Source organism: Clarias gariepinus, chromosome 25 (genome assembly GCF_024256425.1).
Source record: "Clarias gariepinus isolate MV-2021 ecotype Netherlands chromosome 25, CGAR_prim_01v2, whole genome shotgun sequence".
Taxonomy (NCBI): Eukaryota; Metazoa; Chordata; class Actinopteri; order Siluriformes; family Clariidae; genus Clarias; species Clarias gariepinus.
The window spans coordinates 22,302,630-22,319,973 of NC_071124.1; the positions used below are offsets into that span (position 1 = coordinate 22,302,630).

Genomic DNA, 17,344 nt, shown 5'->3' on the forward strand with positions numbered 1-17,344 from the left:
AAAACAATGTAAAATGCCAACATACATTGTAGTTTATCAGTGTTAAAATTCATACATATATACCTCTGACACTAAGAGTAAACAAAGCATCAATTAAAACTTGACACAAAATCCAGAAAAGGTTAAAAACACCGGGATAAAAGCAATGCCATGAAGCAAACCAAACAAAATGACCAGAAACATGATGGTGAAGAAGGTTCTGAATATGTAGCTCACTGATGCAGAGAGCACCGCTACCCCGAGAATTGTTGAAAACGCCCCCTGCAGTATGGGGTAGCCCAGATGGGAAAGCGCCTCCATAGCTTTATCGTCCGCACCAGGCTTGGCGCTGGATACAAACGTGTAGGAGATATGAGCCGAGAAATCCACAGAGAACCCGATACTAATGACCAGGTTGATCATTGAAATGGAATCCAAGCTGATACCTAGCAATGCCATGAAGCCTGAGACTCCTACAACGACTGATCCGATGGCAAAAGTGACCCATAAGGCACAAACCGGACTTGGGATGAGTATAAGTGAGATGACAAGCATCACTGCAGAAGCTATGCTGATGGTCTGAATGGTGCTGCTTGCAATCATGGTATATTGATCATAATATATAAAAGCAGGATGGTAAAGCACTAAAGGGATTTTGCAATTTTGGGCAGTTTTTCTCAATGTTTCTAGCATGATCTTCTCAGATGGAAGGTTAACCGTTTGGAGAAATAGGCGCGAGGCTTGAATTCTATCATCAGTCATGTTGATGTCCAACCTTAGCATTGGTTGATCTTGTAAAAAAGAGTGCAGATGTTCCATAAAGTCAGCTTCTGAGCTGATACTGAGGTGCTTTTGCATGGCATAACCTTCAAAAGAATGAATCCAAGAAGTGGACAAATTCCCAATGAAAGGAAGACCTTGATATTCCCAAATGCAAGATTCAAGTTCACCTCATTGTACTTTGTCCCAATACAGGAACGTCTCATTGATCGCAATCATGACGACCGGACCATACTCGGCAAAGTTCGTCTTTTCATCTTCATAGTATTTTATTACGTATGATTGATCGACCGCCAGATTCTTCAGGTCAATCCCTTCTTTGATCGCAGTGCATCCGTAGATACTGATGGAAATATAACTGATATAAAGGAGAACCACCGTTGCTTTGGCAAGACCTGTGGTTAGAATAGGTCCGTAGTACTTTCTGAAGAACAATTTCATCATGTGTTCCTCTTCCGTTCCTGTTTCGTGGTTGTAGCCTCCTCCGACACAGCAGGCAACGTAAGCTTTCGAAGATCCAGGAAGGCTTTCCTCTGGAACTTTCACACAGGTCAACCAATGCCGATTGCTTTCCTCTCTTTTGCCATTCAATGCCAAACACGCGCCAAAGAAAGTGATGTTGTAGAGGTAGCAGAACAAGATGGCTGTCCCAGCATACAAGCAGAACGACTGCACCGAACCGAAGGGGCTCATAACACTGAGATAAAAAGACACTGCGTCGGTTAAAGTCGTGATTGTGATCGAGATGGCTGCTTCTCTGTAGGTGGCAGCCATGCGCTCTGCTACACTGTCTTGAACGTTGGTATGCTGCCAGCAAGAGATCATGATAAACATGTCATCAATGCCAATACCTGAAACAAAGCCAGTGTTTAGGTGAAAGCCAAAGCCAGTGGAAAGCATATCTTAATTCACCATGACTCCAGGGGAAAAAAAATGTTGGATAAGAAGTCACTTACCAAGTACCAGGAACGGAGAAGATGCTACGGTTACGACGAATGGGACGTTCATAAGCAAGAGCAAGCCAAAGCTAGATAGCACAGCCAGTCCGGTTGAGAGAACTCCAAGGAAGGCCATCCACACTTTATTCCTCACATTGTCAAGCCTACACAGCAAAATCATTGGAAAGATACACTATCAGTTGTTTTTATATTCTTCGTGTAATTATTAGGAACCTATAAAGTGTGAAACGAACCTTACACATGACAGGACTGAAAACAGAATGGCAATGAAGTAGGTGATGGAAAAAAGCTGTGTGACCGACTCGGTGCTCTTCTCAAATTCCTGTTGCCTTGATATGGATGTGAAATAGGACACCTAGGAAATAAAAGTCCATTTAAGTAATGCATTCAGTTCATGGGTTATGGCTACTAATGCTTCCAAAATACCCCCTTTTTTTTGATATCTCAGTTATCAACATACCTACTGAGCCTAGTACTGGTAATCTTAACTCTGGTAAAAAGATGGCAAATTGATGGTCAGTTGGATTCCTCTAGCTCATAAATGAGATACCTTAAGAAGTCTTGACGTACCTGTGTCACGTTTGTCGACTGGTTGCTTAGCAAATCCACAAATCCATTCAACCAAGCATCCTCCAGCATGCTGTTCGTTTGCCGTAGGTAGTAAATCAGCCTCACTGCCTTGGCGCTCTGAACAAATCCGTTCCTGTCCACTTCTACCTGCCCAACGGAATTTTCCAGATGAACATCACCAAGTGCTTGGTCATGATATACAGGAAAAGTCAGGTTAAACCCATGGATGTTGCTTGCGTTATAGTCCAAAACCTTAAGAAGAATGTTCTCTTGACATGACTTATTCACTCGAGCACAAACATCGATATAGGAGAACTTCAGTCTGTCATATTCCACACTCATCCTTTTCACGTGGTTGTCCACGAGCAGGATCTCTTCCAAAGCGTCTTCACTAAGAACATCCGTCCTACTGGTAAAAATTGCGGATGCATATGTACCTTCAGTGGTTAACCTCAAAGCAGAAAACAAGTTGTCTTCGCTGTCGTCATCATCATAATCTTTATCAATGTTGCTTTGGAAGAAGGTCTCGAAGAAATGCTTCTCCATCTTCGCGTACCCGTTATGGGGTGTGAACTGCTGCACAATGTCGTTAGTCTTTCTGTCCTCGATGAAGTAGAAACCGACGCCTAGAGTCGCAGACAGACTGAGCGGGATGATGACGAACCACCACGGATGCTGACCGATGAATCTGCCGACTCTTTCGAGACCAGATTTGATCGGTTTCTCTACACAGTTCGTGTTGAACACCATGATGACCACGAGGACTTGACGTGCTCTGAACACTTAGGTTAACTTTTTCCAACATCAGTACCTATACTGTGACTTAACCGTCTGTCCTTCTCAGACTGCTGGTTTCTCCAATTAGAGGCACATTAACCTCTTCTGTTCCAGGTTGTTTTCTGCTCCAATACACTCATAAAGAGCTTCATAATGACCTCATGGGCTGGATCAGGTGGATAAGAAGAGAGAACCTGAAACTTTCAGATGATCAGTTGCACATGAGCACGGAGGACGACCACAATGGTTCTTCTTTGGATCTTTGTTATCTTTTAACTGGAAGAACAATGAGGAATTGTCTCCCAAATAATCAGGCAGCAGTAAAGTTTAGTAGGGCTGAAGAGCTGTAATTTTCTGAAGCAGTGGTCAGGTATGTCCTGTATCCCCTGAGACCATTATGCACTTTGGGAACAGGACAATAGGTCTTTGTTTCTGGATGAGGAAAGCCATCCTCAGAAAAATGGCTCACTGGTAATTCACCCAAGAAGCAAAAGGATAAACTCACCCAGTATTTTTTTTTTTTTTAGTTATTTAGTTTTAGTTTCGTCCTTTTAGAGTCTGTTTACACGGCTGTGTTCTGGTATTTTACCAAAAACAAAATTATTGAAAAAGCTATTCCAGAAATGTCTTGTCTAATCTGAGGATCACCTAAGTCTGGATATAATTTTATTTTAGAAAGCACAGAAGGTCTCAGAAATATGCTTTATTTATTATGATAGCCTTGTTTTTTTTATATTATTTTCTAGGAAAAATAATCACTTTGCAGTGACATGATTAATTTAATAAATAAATAATTTTGGGGGGGAATTTGTACTTTTTTAAATTAGAGATTTAAACGTTTTAAAATTGACTTTTACTCAGTATTTGATTGAAGAAATCAAAGTTTCTTAATAAATTTTAATAGTTATACAAGGGGTGTTCAAATCAAAGTGGGACTTTTTGATTGTGAGGAATAAAAGAACACAGTTATGATAGTAACTCTACTTATCCCGGTGTTTCACTAGTGTTTAGACGCCATAAAGGAAGAACCATGTTTAGAATAATTGGTTCATGTATGCGTTTTGATGGGTAAGGTATCTCCTGTGTTTGACATCAGGGTGCAAAGTACTTGTTTTTTTCTCGGCTTCTGATTAGCCAACATAGCTTCACAGTGAGGGAATGAAGGGGGGCAAATTAATTTTTTTTAAACACCATCTCTCTGTTATTTGAGCATGTTAAGACTTCCAAAAAGCCATTGCCGCCCGGGTGCACTGCAGAACTTGCGCACATCACACACTATATAGGGCTGATTTCAGTCTGGGCCCTAAATATTTGTCATGTTAACTATGTGTGTGTATATGTGTGTGTGTGTGTGTGTGTGTGTGTGTGTTAACATTTGTGATGTGTGTGTAGAATAGGGGGAATTTTATGTTAAGATCTCCAAAAAGCTGGTATGTGTGTGTCTGTGTACATGTGTAAGTGAGAGATGTGTGTGTGCGTGCGTGCATGCATGCGTGTGCAAGAGTGTCTCTTTGTGTGAGAGAGGGATGTTCATGATATGAGTGTGTGCGTGTGTGTGAGTGTTAACATTTATGATGTGTACGTGTGTAGAATAGGCCACAGAAACACTATGATGTCACTGAATGTGATATCTTTAAGCGCATCACTTGATATAATGTCACACAGAAAGTTGCTGTGCTGTTACCTGTTTGAGATATCAAAAATCCCTTTACAATTTTGCATTCTCAATGTCTTTAGACCACATAGGTCCGGTTTGGTGGCGATCGTATAAATTCCCTAGACGGAGTATATCAAAATCCATTGGGTGCATTTAGGCAAATGACCCAAAATAGCTGACTTCCTGTTGAGTTGAGCCCATGACATGCAGCGTGAAAGGTGTTGAGCTCAATGAGCTCTAAATGTGTACCGAATTTTGTGTGCAGACGTGCAAGTGTTATGCATCAAAATCTCGTGTAAGTGCCCCGTGCCACGCAACTCTCAGACATCCTAATGACAGCAGATTCCAAATTCTCTGCCAATTTTCATGGGTTTTGGGCATGTTAAGGCCCCCAAAAAGCCCAAAATGGCGGGAAAAAATCCTTAGGAAAACAAGAGGGTCCTGCGCAACCCTATAGTGCTTAAGCCCTAATAAGGGTCAAGTCACCCTGGGGCTTTTGATTGTACAGAATAACAGAATACAATTCTAAGTGTTAAAACACTCCCTTTATTTCTCCCTATAATCCCCTGAAACACTAATGAACTTATCCCAGTGTTTCACTAGTGCTTGGATAACATCCAGGTAGAAAGTTTACTTAGTACATAGGAGCCATGATCGGACTGCCTGCTTCAAACCTGAAACGCTGGCCTCCCAGGAACTCTTTAATGACCCATACATGTGGAAATGGCTTTTTCCAAGCTTTTTTTTCTCTTTGCATGTACATTTAATATAAATTTATAAATGACAGAATGAGAATAAATTACAGCTTTGTTTTCTTTCTTCGTTTTGCAGCAGTGAATATGAACTAACTGAAAAAAGATTCTTAAGTTGTGAGTAAAAAAATAAGAAATTGTGGATCATGCACGTCATAAAATTGGTCTGAGGACTCTGTTGCACTATGATGTCATAATTAAACATAATTGAAATATCAAGCAGCACGACACTCACGCATACAACGTCATGAGGGGCCTGGAGCATATCCCAGGAGACTTAGGGCATGGGGCCGGGTACACCCTGGACGGGGTGCCAATCTATTGCACAGCACACACACATACACTACAGGCAATTTGGCAACACCAGTTAGTTTAATCTGCACGTCTTTGGGACTGTGGGAGGAAACCGGAGTATGTGGAGGAAACCCAGCAAGCACGGGGAGAACATATTACATCGCATCTCATTTCCATGGCTTTAGTAAGTCGTGGTTAGGACATAGTGAGTTTTCCCCCCAACTGTCACCAGAGAATCTAACAGTATTAATATTTTATACTTTATTTTCGATTCTTTGAGGTAAGGTTTAAGTCGATTTTTTTTGTGCGCGTGTGCGACCAATGACGTCATAGGGTTTATCTCGCCCTCTGAAGCTCCGCCCACCACAAACTTCGCCAACCTTCAGACACAAACAGTGTCACGTCACCGCGTGCAGCCTCGAAGCTCCTGAAATAAATAAATAACTCACAACATGGACGACGACGTGTTAACCACCTTAAAGATATTAATTATTGGCGAGAGCGGCGTCGGGAAATCCAGGTACACCTGATTTATTATTTATTTAATGTTTAGAACAAAAGAGCCATAAGTTGCGAAACAAACTTAGCCTAGCTGGCTAGCTTCCTTATATCAGCGTTTTTTATTTGACATTAGAAACATTTTATTATCTTTATTTTACCGTTTAGTTACTTACTAACCTTGGTGTATTAACTTTTACATTCCGCATGTTAAAAAATATATTTTAAATGCAACTTTATACGTAACAAGCTAAGCTCACGGACATTTTTTTTATTATTTCGTGCCCAGCTGTCGCATAAGTCCCGCCTTTCAGCTATGATTGGTTGTTTTTTTTATGTCTCTCGGCAATATGATTGGTCAACTTCATGTGGCAGCCAATCACAGCGTAGAGCCCGGGTCGTTGGCAAGACAGACCCGGAAGTGGCGTTGCGTTGGCTAGCTACATGCGATGTGTCGCTAAATTCCACGGACATGTGAAGAATATTTCACTTAAACATCATTTTAAAGACAGCCGAGCAGATTAATTAGTATTTATTTCCTTTTTCCCGGTATCTAAATCAACATCCCAGAGCTAGCCAAGAAGATAAGCTTCGAGTCTGCATGACGAAAAACATAGTGTTTTTATTCATAATTTAAAAAGAAAGAAGTTACATTTTGCTATTAAAAAGTGTTATATAATTTATTAAGGATGTTTTGTTTATTTGATTTTAAAATAGATTTAGGGGTAAAGCCAAGGAGTCCAAACACTGACCATTTTTTTTCTGTACTTTAACTACTTCCGGTACAGGAATCATGACAAGCATGTTTAAGTCTTTGATTCTCATTAATTTGTGTATTAAGAATATTTCCATAATATACTATGAAGATATATAGTTAGTTTGTTGTTCTAAGACGATACAGTCGAGTCATGAATCGTTCCTTTGTGTTATTGAATCCGAAAGAGTCGGCTCATTGAACAGACTCATTAAGGAGTCGACTCGTTTTGAATGACACATGATAGTGTCATCTGCGTAGATGAGTGCACTGATGATTCACATTTCTGATTTATATTGTCCTCCTTTAAGACCATGCATCTTTAAAAATATTTGCAATTCATAAAAATATACCTAATACATAAAAAAACTGCATGGTTATTGATGTGCCTTTTAGAATGAGTCGACTCTTTGATTCACGGTTGGTGTTTATATTGTTTTGTGATGAATATAATCAAAATGTTTTGCTCCAAACATGTGTCTTTTTAACATCTGAGTGTAATCATGAATCTTGTTAATGAGGAACACTTAGAAGGATGAATACGTCAATGTAAGGATGATCACATTTGTAGTGCCTGGCTGGTTTTAAAATTATTTAAATAGATTTTCTGCATATCTAGTTATTAGATTTAGATCCATAATGTAATTAGAGAGCCAGGGGTGGGAGTGGTGAACAAAAACAACCTTGAGACAACATGATTTCTTTACAGAAACAATTAAATGAGAATTGAACTGTTCCACCTTAAAGTAATTTATATTTAAAATGACAAAAAAAAGGAAGGGGCAAATACACATTGCCATAAAACGGTATTTTCCCCTTCCTTTTTTTTGTCATTTTGTCAGACGGGCTCTATATAATTGATTTCTTGAGTCACTAGCTCTGGCAGTAATCAGGCTTGGGTGTGGCAAGGAGAATGACCTTTTTCACATAGGGCCATTCAGGTTTGGACAACTTCTCCCCTTAATAAATAAAATCATCTTTTTTAAACTGCATTTTTAAATTTATTCTGGTTATTGTCATGTCACAAAATTTGTGTGACAAATATGCAAAACTAAATAAAATAAAATAAATAATAAAGGGGCAAATACTTGTCACTGGCATTGTACAGTATGTAATGTTTAGTTAATTAGGAGGTTTATTTGATTTCATGACGAAGTTACAGCCATAGTTAGGCAGAAAAACACTCATCCGTGGTGATTTTGTCCAGCGAGTCAATTTATAGATTTGAAAGAGAGTCGACTCTTTTTGTTGAGTCGAATGCAAATGATCTGATTCACTGCACCTGGCTTTCGTTTCAACCTGGGTGGAGGCGATGATTTCCTAAGTTGGTTTCAATGTTTATTCTATTCATGAAATAATCCTTTTATCTATTCAACAAAAAAAGTGTAAAATACTGGATATAAAAAAAACCTGTTTTTTCCCCTCAGTTTGCTCCTGAGGTTTACAGACGACACGTTCGACCCAGAATTGGCCGCAACAATCGGTGAGTCAGAGGATTATTTTAGCCTGAATTGACTTTCTGTTGACCTCTGTGTACATCAGATATTTTACATCAGTACAGATTAAACAGGCTTAAATAAAATTCAGAATGATTCTGTTGTCCCTGTTCCTCTTTTGCATATGCACAGACTTTGAGCCTGGATTACTGTGGATGTAAACAATTGAAATATCTAAAAATACAGAAAGCCTAATAGAATTTAATATATATGTATAATGCAAGAATTTCCAAGTTTCTTAACTTTATATCCACAAAAGTAAAACCACCGTATTAGTTTTTAGATGTAAATCATTGTTTTTTTTATGTTGTTAGAATAATTGCTTTAATGCTCAATTTAAACTTTCAATAAAGAGCATGGTTAAATACAATTTAAAGATGAAATGCAGTTCATATAGAGCTAATAATGTTTAGCTGTTTAAAAGACACTGCATGGCCATTTCAGACGGGTCAAATTATTGGGTTGCATTAGGCAAAGAAAACAACTAAGAAGATTTGAATCAAGTCATTTTTATATAAGATGCAGAATAGAACACTTGCACAAATTTTTTTACTATGAAGTGATTATTACAGTGTAAAACCCTTCTGTCCATTCAAAAACTATATTACTTGACTAATTCTTTTACTCCTGTAAGGAACTTGTTTTATGCTGTTGGCAATTTTAGAAAAGGTTTTAAACAAGTAAATCCAAATTTATTTTTTAAGTTAAACATATAATATAAATTTTAAGTTAAACTTATCTAGTTTTAATATCGAATAACACAAACTGACTCTCGTTTTGAATACAGCCTTAGAAGCTGGCATGGCGTTAAAAAATAAAGAAAAAGAAGATTTGGAATTGCCACAACTGGATTAATAACCCTTTGACACAATATCAAAATCGTGGAAGAAACGTGACCAGGAAAAATAAAATCGGGAATGACGAACACTTAAACACCTTAGCTTCTTAACTGTAAATAAGTTGTTAAAAAACATAAACAAACTGAATTTGTCTGAGTGGTTTTAAGACTTGTTTTTTGTCTGTGTGTCATAGGTGTGGATTTTAAAGTAAAAACTATAGCAGTAGATGGGAACAAAGCCAAGCTTGCGATATGGGTAAGTACGTACAGTTACATACAGATGTGGATTTGACCTCTGAAATTCGCAGGCGTTATGTTCCTAGAGCACCCGTAAATTCATACTTTGATCCCTAAGTCTGCTCCCAAAACATTTTAATTGCAGTTCAAACTCAGTGTAATACATTACACCTAAAAAAAAAAAAAGAATGTAAAGATGAACTTGTATACTGTACTGCTGTGTCTTCTGGAGTGCTAGAATGTAAAGTGATCGATGTCATGTACTGTAATTCATGCAAGCATGTTTTCTTTGCGTATGAGCTGTCGTTTTTTTTTTTTGTTGCTATCAGTACTGTATGGTAAATACGGTAAAAATTCACCACCACAAGCCGCATTTTCCTCTACAGTCGCTTTGTGTTCTCTCTAAACATTGTGTACAGTATTTTATTTTATATGGAAATTTAGCTTAATTTACATGAATATTTATGCTGCTAAATGAATAAATTATATTGTTCTTAATAGTTTAGCATTAAAACACATGACAAATTATATATTGCCACGCAAAAAGCCATAAAGAAATTGCGGAGGATATTTACGCTTTGTGAAATTGCAAGTGGTTTTAACAAAGTTAACAAAGTTATCACTTGGGTTCTAAAGAAAAATCTTCATATATACATGAGGTTGCGACTTTGCTGGAGTCGACTCTATAGCTCCATATATTTCATCTAGAATGATTATATCCTGAAATATTAAAATGATAATTTTTTTAGACTTATCTGTTTTCTTCACGTAATCTGTTGTCTTCTCAGTGTACTTATGAATCTATCTGTAGAAATCCATCTCTCTTCCTTCTCTTTCTTCTGGCATTATTCTGAAACCAGTGATTTGCCATTCTCTTTCTCTCTCTCTCTCTCTCTCTCACACACTCGTTACCAAGAAACGCACCCAAACCAGTAGTTTAAAAGCTTACAGAAACTCTGTGCATCCGTGTTGAGCAAAAGCATCTCGTAGCATGGCAAGCTTCTGAGGCAGATAAGCCACAACCACAGAAGATGAGTCGAAGTAGTTCTCTTTTTTTCGTGGTCATTCTTCTACATGTATCGCCACACTGACTCCAAAATCGATTTGTTAAAAAGATATATATTTTTTATGTATATGTTGTGGTAAAACATTATCATAGCTCTATAAACCTACAGGTGGTGCGCTTTAAACTAAACTATCAAAATGTTGGCAGGCGGAGGAAGGAATTATTTGGCAAGTTTGTTTAAAAGAATCGAATATCAAATCAAATCGGGATCTACATGAATTACTACATAAAATAACCGGGATGTGTGATGTAATCGATTTACATCTCCCAATCTATAATATCTATAACTTTTATCATATTTATCTGCTTTATTAACTGTAGTGGTAGAATAACCACTTCTGACAGTCAAGCAGTAACTCATTCTGGCCACAAGGTGTCACTGTTGGCATTTCAATGTTTTTTAACAAGTTTTTCTTTGTTTGTTTGTTTGTTTTTCTTTTTTTCCCCAGGACACAGCCGGACAGGAAAGGTTCAGAACTCTGACGCCCAGCTACTACAGAGGAGCGCAGGGGGTGATATTAGGTAAGCGACCATCCGATCGGAGATGACAACACACACACACGCGCGTCATTCATGTCTTAGTAGTGTTTCATCACTGAACATCTGTGGGAGCAGTGACACGGCCAGATCGACGCGTCAGAATCTAAACAACATGGACAGCTCAACAGCTTCTACTTTCACATGCATAGGATCACGAGTGACATGCACACAGCACCGCTTGGTGTTAAGATCTGAGCCTGAGGTGGTATTTTAGGAAAGTTTAGGGGCAAAAAACTTTTGTAAATATTAGTTTAGGTATGAATGCAGTACTATATAGTTAGTTCAGTTTAACAGTTTTGAATGTAAAGAGGCTGGAATGAAGGCAACATACGTAACTACTTTATACTTTATCAATATACAGAGAGGCCCAAAAAATGCTTACACACTTCAACATGAAAAATATATACGCTAAACAATTTTCTTGCAAAATTTATATAAACATCAAAGTGTAGCTGTAAGACCTGTTTGAATTATGTAGTCACATTGGCATCTAGACACGTTTGATTTTAATGAACTAACTTAAACAACATTGACTAGAGTCCACAAGGGTCATGATACTTCTGATCCTGTGTAGATAGTTTTCTACAGTAAGAAGGCTTTTATTGTGCACTTCTTTTATTTAGTGTGCGTAGTACACATCTTTAGAGGAAACATATTACACGTTGTTGGCATAAGTCAACTCAAGTTTTAAAAAAGGGCACAGTTAAAAATTTTTTTTTTTTTGTGCCCCTTTGTATACACAATTCTTAATACTCTAAATGGAATCTTGCGCTTCATCGTTTGGGTCCGAGGATATTTATTGAAGAACTCTCATGAACATAAGAGATTTAAAGTTTACCAAAAAATGAAAAAAGTCTGCTCTCTTTCCAGTCTTCGTCTGTCCCATTTCAATAATCCGCTGCAACATTGTCAGACTCCAGTTAAAACCCTGTTTTGTGCTCTTGTACCCCATCAGTCTCAGGGATTGTCCATCCTGAGTTGCCTTTCTTCTCAGCACGGTTCTTTATTCGAGTCAACGTAGCCTTCTGGTCAGCTGAAACCCTCTCTGGGCTTTGACGTGTCCCATCAACCAGCCTGTACAACCACCAAAACAATCATTTACTTCTTAACCTGAACACGATTGGTTGATCATCGGATCAGGTGTTTCTTTTAAAGTGGTGCATGAGAATAAAAATAACCCTTCTGGAGAGTAACAGCACGGACGCGTTTATAGGTTTAAAAAGCAGAGAAGCTACTTGACTCTGGAGTCTCTCGCTCATGAGATCATCCAGGAATAACCTTCGCTTGAAATTTCTGACGTTGAATTTAGAAACTCGTGCAAACCAAAGTGACAGAAACCAGACAGCAGCGGCGTCTCGTGTCGGGTGTCGAGCTGTCATCGCCCGTTCCGTTACAGACAGAGCTGCGCAGCGTCTCCGAGAGATCCAGCACAGTGATCCGAGTCGAGTATCAGCTGGACCATCTCAGACGGCGCTGTTTACGTGAACAGATCTGGCTCGATCACACCGGTGCCGTGTGTGTGTGTGTGTTTGCTAACATGTCGGCATCGATTACTCGGCTAGTACGTCGCCCTGCGTGCCAGTTAAACACCGTGTTCTGGTTTATCGTTCTTCAGCACGCTAAGGCTTTTCTGTTGACAGGGTGGTATTGAGGACGCGATGCGCAACACACACACACGCTGGTTTAAAATGAGCCGCTTTGTAAATATTAAGAGCTGGAACTTGTTTAACAAGGTGCTAACACACACAGAGCAGGAACTCAAGTGCTAGAGCAGTTGATTTTATCCGAGGCGATTTTAAGGCAAAATGCCCAAACATGATTTTAGAGAAACGGCTGGATGAACTCTTGTGTGTTTTTCAGTGTACGACGTGACGAAGCGCGACTCGTTTACGAAGCTGGAGAACTGGCTGAGCGAGCTGGAGACGTACTGTACACGCAACGACCTCGTCAAGATGCTCGTCGGGAACAAAATCGACAAGGTTGGTCCGTTCGCTACAGCAATGAGACGCCCGTCTCGCATACGAATGATTCGATCAAGCACTCGGGGTTGTGCTGTTAGAGGAAAACCATCAAGATCGGTGTGGAGCCCCTGTTACAACATTAAAGTGTTTTATTCCTCTTAGACCACTTTATACAGTACTGAAGTATCTCTTTTTTTTTTTTTTTTGCCTATTTGTGACACTTGATGTTGATTTAGATCATCAAACTTAATTTCATATTACACAAAAATAATCAGAGTAAATACAACATGCTGTTTTTAAATTGAAAAATTTAATTTAATAAATTTCATTTATTAAGGGAATAAACAAAAAGTTGTTTAAACCTGCCTATTCCTATGTGGTGTTAAAAAAAGTAATTCAAATTCAAATTTTATTTGTCACATACACAGTACGAAATGTAGTGAAATGCTTACACGACCGCCAGTGACCTTAAAAAGAGAATTAAAACTTATAAGTAATAAATATCAATAGAAGAAATATGATAGAAAATTTTAATAAAAATTTAACAAAAAAAGAAATTGACCCTGAAAATAGAAATATACTATACACATAGAACTATAATGGTGTGCAAGTATGCATAGAAAAAGTGACTTTGTGCAATGGTCCAGAATGTAAACGTAAACATGTAGTGTAGATGTGATGTGCGTGGAGTTGTCCATAGTGTCCATGGATGTATAAAGATTGATTGATTGATTGATTGATTAATTGACAGTCAATTAATTCATTCTGCCACACAAATTTTTACTATCAAGAGAAAATTCTTCACCACAGTGATCATCATCATCCTTCTGTCCATCAAACACATTTTGATGGACTCAGTCTGGGTGGTACGCTTCTTTGGGGCTTCTCCACACCGTAACTCTCCCGAAATTGGCCAGTGTTTCAGTTTCATTGTCCAACCTCTGTGTGTGTGTTGTAGAAACATTAGAATATTGAAATTAATACTTTCGTTTGTTTGTGTGATTTTTCTGCAGGACAACCGCGAGGTGGACAGAAACGAGGGTCTGAAGTTCGCTCGGAAACACTCCATGCTGTTCATCGGTAAGCTTGTTCCTCAAAACATGTAATTTTTGCTTCATAAGCAAACTGTACTGGTCGTCGTGCCTGTTTATAAAAAAAAAAAAAATCAAGGATACAAAGTATCAAGAATCATTTACTCGATACGTACAGTCTGCAGTTCAAAGTGTTAAAATAATGGTGATGTGTTTGTGTTGTGTAATTCACTGAACTCTGCGTCTACCCTGACCCCCCGCTCCCGGCTCGAGTCATCCAGTTATTCTCATGCCAGTTGCCTTGTGCTCTACATGATGATGTCATCAGTATTGCGTCAGAGCCTTGTATCCCTGAACTCTTCTAGCCCACGTGTTACGAAATGCACAATGTCAAATATTAAAAGAATGCGAACAGGAAACCGAGCAGTAGATGTGAGCTAAACAGAAATAAACATGTATAAAAGGGGCGTTCAAGACAAACCGGTATTGTGTGGTGAATAAAAGTGATGCTTCCCACTGATCATTCAGCAGGTGGAATGCCTGATTCTTGTAAAAAACAGTCAAAAGTCCTAGTTTGACTTGAACACCCCTCTTATTTATGTTTATGTTCATGCCTTTTCAAAAAAAAAAATTCTTTTCAACTGTAGCAGTACAGTAGAGCATATAATTCATCATGACTCCCCCTAGTGGTCAGGCAGTGATTACAAGACAACAAATCTAAGAAGAAAAAGCAAAAAATTGACCATGCGTTTTTATCCTCAGTAAATAATCAATAAAAAAAAAACTTTATAAAGCATAAACAATTTATTACCACCCTGATTATTCGTGTTGTTTAAATCTCATCCCTAATACTTGTGGTTTCTCCTCAGAGGCGAGCGCTAAGACCAAGGACGGCGTCCAGTGTGCCTTCGAGGAGCTGGTGGAGAAGATCCTGCAGACCCCGGGCCTGTGGGAGAGCAGCGCCCAGAACCGCGGTGTCCCGCTCGGAGAGGAGCAGACGCAGGGCTACGGCAGCTGCGGAGGATACTGCTCGCTCATTTAACTCCCAACTTTTTCACCGGAAAAACAAAACAAACGAACTGCGATTCCTGGCTTCTGAACGAGAAGCGAAGGTCGGCTCTGTCCGGGCAGCCGAAGGACGCTCACACACACACACCCTGTCTGTCCTTCCACTTCGGTTTCTGTATGGTGTTTTAATCTAACTTATCATAGAGCTGCGTTGAATTACCGTTGCCGTCACGACGTCACTTTTACTGAAACAGAAGGACCGATGCTGACATCATTCTCTCTCTTTCTCTCTCGTTCTCTCAGTGTGATAATTATTACAGAGTAAAAACAGGGGCAGTTAATTAAGTAGAGAATCCCCACAGGGTGGGATTAGTTTCTCGAATTTAGAGATTAACCGTGCTAAAATTTCCATCAAGTTCCACTCTGTGCTTTCGTCCCCAGGCCTCTTTGCTTTATCTAATCCAATATATTTGCTTTATTTTTGTAATCATTTGAGTGTTGCCTGCTTTTTTTTTCCCCCCCCTCTGCACCAAACACCATCCTATTTGCTGTCTTTATAATGTCCTCACTTTGCATGCTCCTGGTAATGTTTCTCGAGGAATATTCATACAAAAAATATATGGAGTGCTTTTTTTTCTTCTTCTTCTTTTTTCCCCTCTTTCAGTTCATATTGTTTTTGCGTTATCGTCTCTGTAGTAACTTTTACATCAGTAGAAACATTTTTAAACTCAATAACACTCTTCATTCCCAGTCATGGACCACTGATGTGTATTATTATCCTGGCATGCGAGTCCTGGGTTTCATGTTGTCCTAAAACTGCTTGTTTTTATTTTTCTGACTTTCCTTTATTTTAAACCTCTAATCGCTGTGTTAAACACGACCGTTGATTCACTATTGATCTAACATCACACTAAAGCGCTAGAACTGTTAGACATCAGTAGTTCAGTAGTCCTGATTGATTCCATTTACACTGTTCCTGATTAGTAGAGCGGTAGCATGCTCGGAGAGGAAAAAGGGGTTCTGTTCCCCGTCACTGCGGGTCGCACCGGACCGGAGCAGACAGAAAAGTAAATCCTTTACACTATATCAACATTTTGTTCAGTAATCAGTACCATCTCACCCAGTGTATCCATATCCGAGAGCGTATATTAAACCTGATCTTATTTTAAAGCCGGTGTCAGTACTTTTCTTAAAGTAAATCAGTCGATCTGATTGTTTAAACCCATCTGTTTTTAAGTGGCTATATGTAAAAGTGATGTTAAAGCATGTTACAAGGCGGTAGCCGTCGCATTACCCGATATTAGCCGAACATCTCTTAAGCAGACAGCATGCGCAGTCGGTGTCATCGCTTCCCGTTTGCACCGATACACACAGTACTGTGAAGTCTGTACCAGGAGCACGTTTAACGTTACAACAGTTTTTAAAAAAGTAGATGATTTTAAAAAAGGGTTTTTAACCTGGCATTCATCAGGTTCAAGAGAGTTTAGCACTTTTTTTCATAATAATGTTAAGCTTCTGTAAAATAAAGCAAACCAAAATCAAATTTTAGACAAAGTTAGACAAATATTCTGAGCCGAATGGTTCTTGTGCCTTTAAAGTTACATATTAATATAAATAAAAATCTGACAAATAAACTATAAACAAATAAACCTTTTTTTTTTGATGAAAATTCCAACAGTTAACAAATTGAACATTCTTTTCATACAGCTCGTTTATTAGTGTCGATCTCACGAGTAGATCACAAAGCTGTCGAAGGTCCTCGCTGCTCCGAATTTGCCTAATTTGAAAGTGTGTCCTGGATTGGATTCTGTATTACCTTAAGATCGGATCAGATTGGAAGTGTGTCACTGAGAGCATCAGTACTGTTTTCTTTTGCAATAAAATTTCATTTAATCTGCTTGCCTCGTAGTTTTCTCTTCTAGACTGTACGCAAGACGACTATTTTATATGGTTTTTTGATCTTCACCGTTTTATCTTTACATTTAAAATTTTTCTTTCATACCCAAAGTGGCTCCAAAACAAACAATAGAAAAAAAAATCAGAATCAGAACTGGTACCACTCGATACCACTTTGCTTTTTTTTCAAGTGAGCTAAAGTCTGTATTCTATTAGAATCAATCTTGAACAATTTTTTTACTAAATGAGGA

General features: G+C 38.6%; 2 protein-coding genes across 2 annotated transcripts; one reads left to right on the forward strand and one right to left on the reverse strand.

Moving 5' to 3' along the window:
• Window positions 1–93: 93 nt before the first annotated feature.
• LOC128512917 (patched domain-containing protein 3) lies at window positions 94–3,041 on the reverse strand. The gene is given in 4 exon segments (XM_053486432.1): window positions 94–1,610; window positions 1,716–1,861; window positions 1,952–2,073; window positions 2,289–3,041. Coding segments are annotated over 4 exon segments (2,535 nt in total). The 5' UTR covers window positions 3,039–3,041.
• Window positions 3,042–6,127: 3,086 nt separating this feature from the next.
• rab18b (RAB18B, member RAS oncogene family) lies at window positions 6,128–17,094 on the forward strand. The gene is made up of 7 exons (XM_053486441.1): window positions 6,128–6,288; window positions 8,448–8,503; window positions 9,549–9,610; window positions 11,107–11,179; window positions 13,058–13,176; window positions 14,172–14,238; window positions 15,059–17,094. Exons 1-7 carry the CDS (start codon window positions 6,221–6,223, stop codon window positions 15,229–15,231), a joined length of 618 nt encoding a protein of 205 aa, XP_053342416.1. The 5' UTR covers window positions 6,128–6,220; the 3' UTR covers window positions 15,232–17,094.
• The last annotated feature ends 250 nt before the right edge of the window (window positions 17,095–17,344 follow it).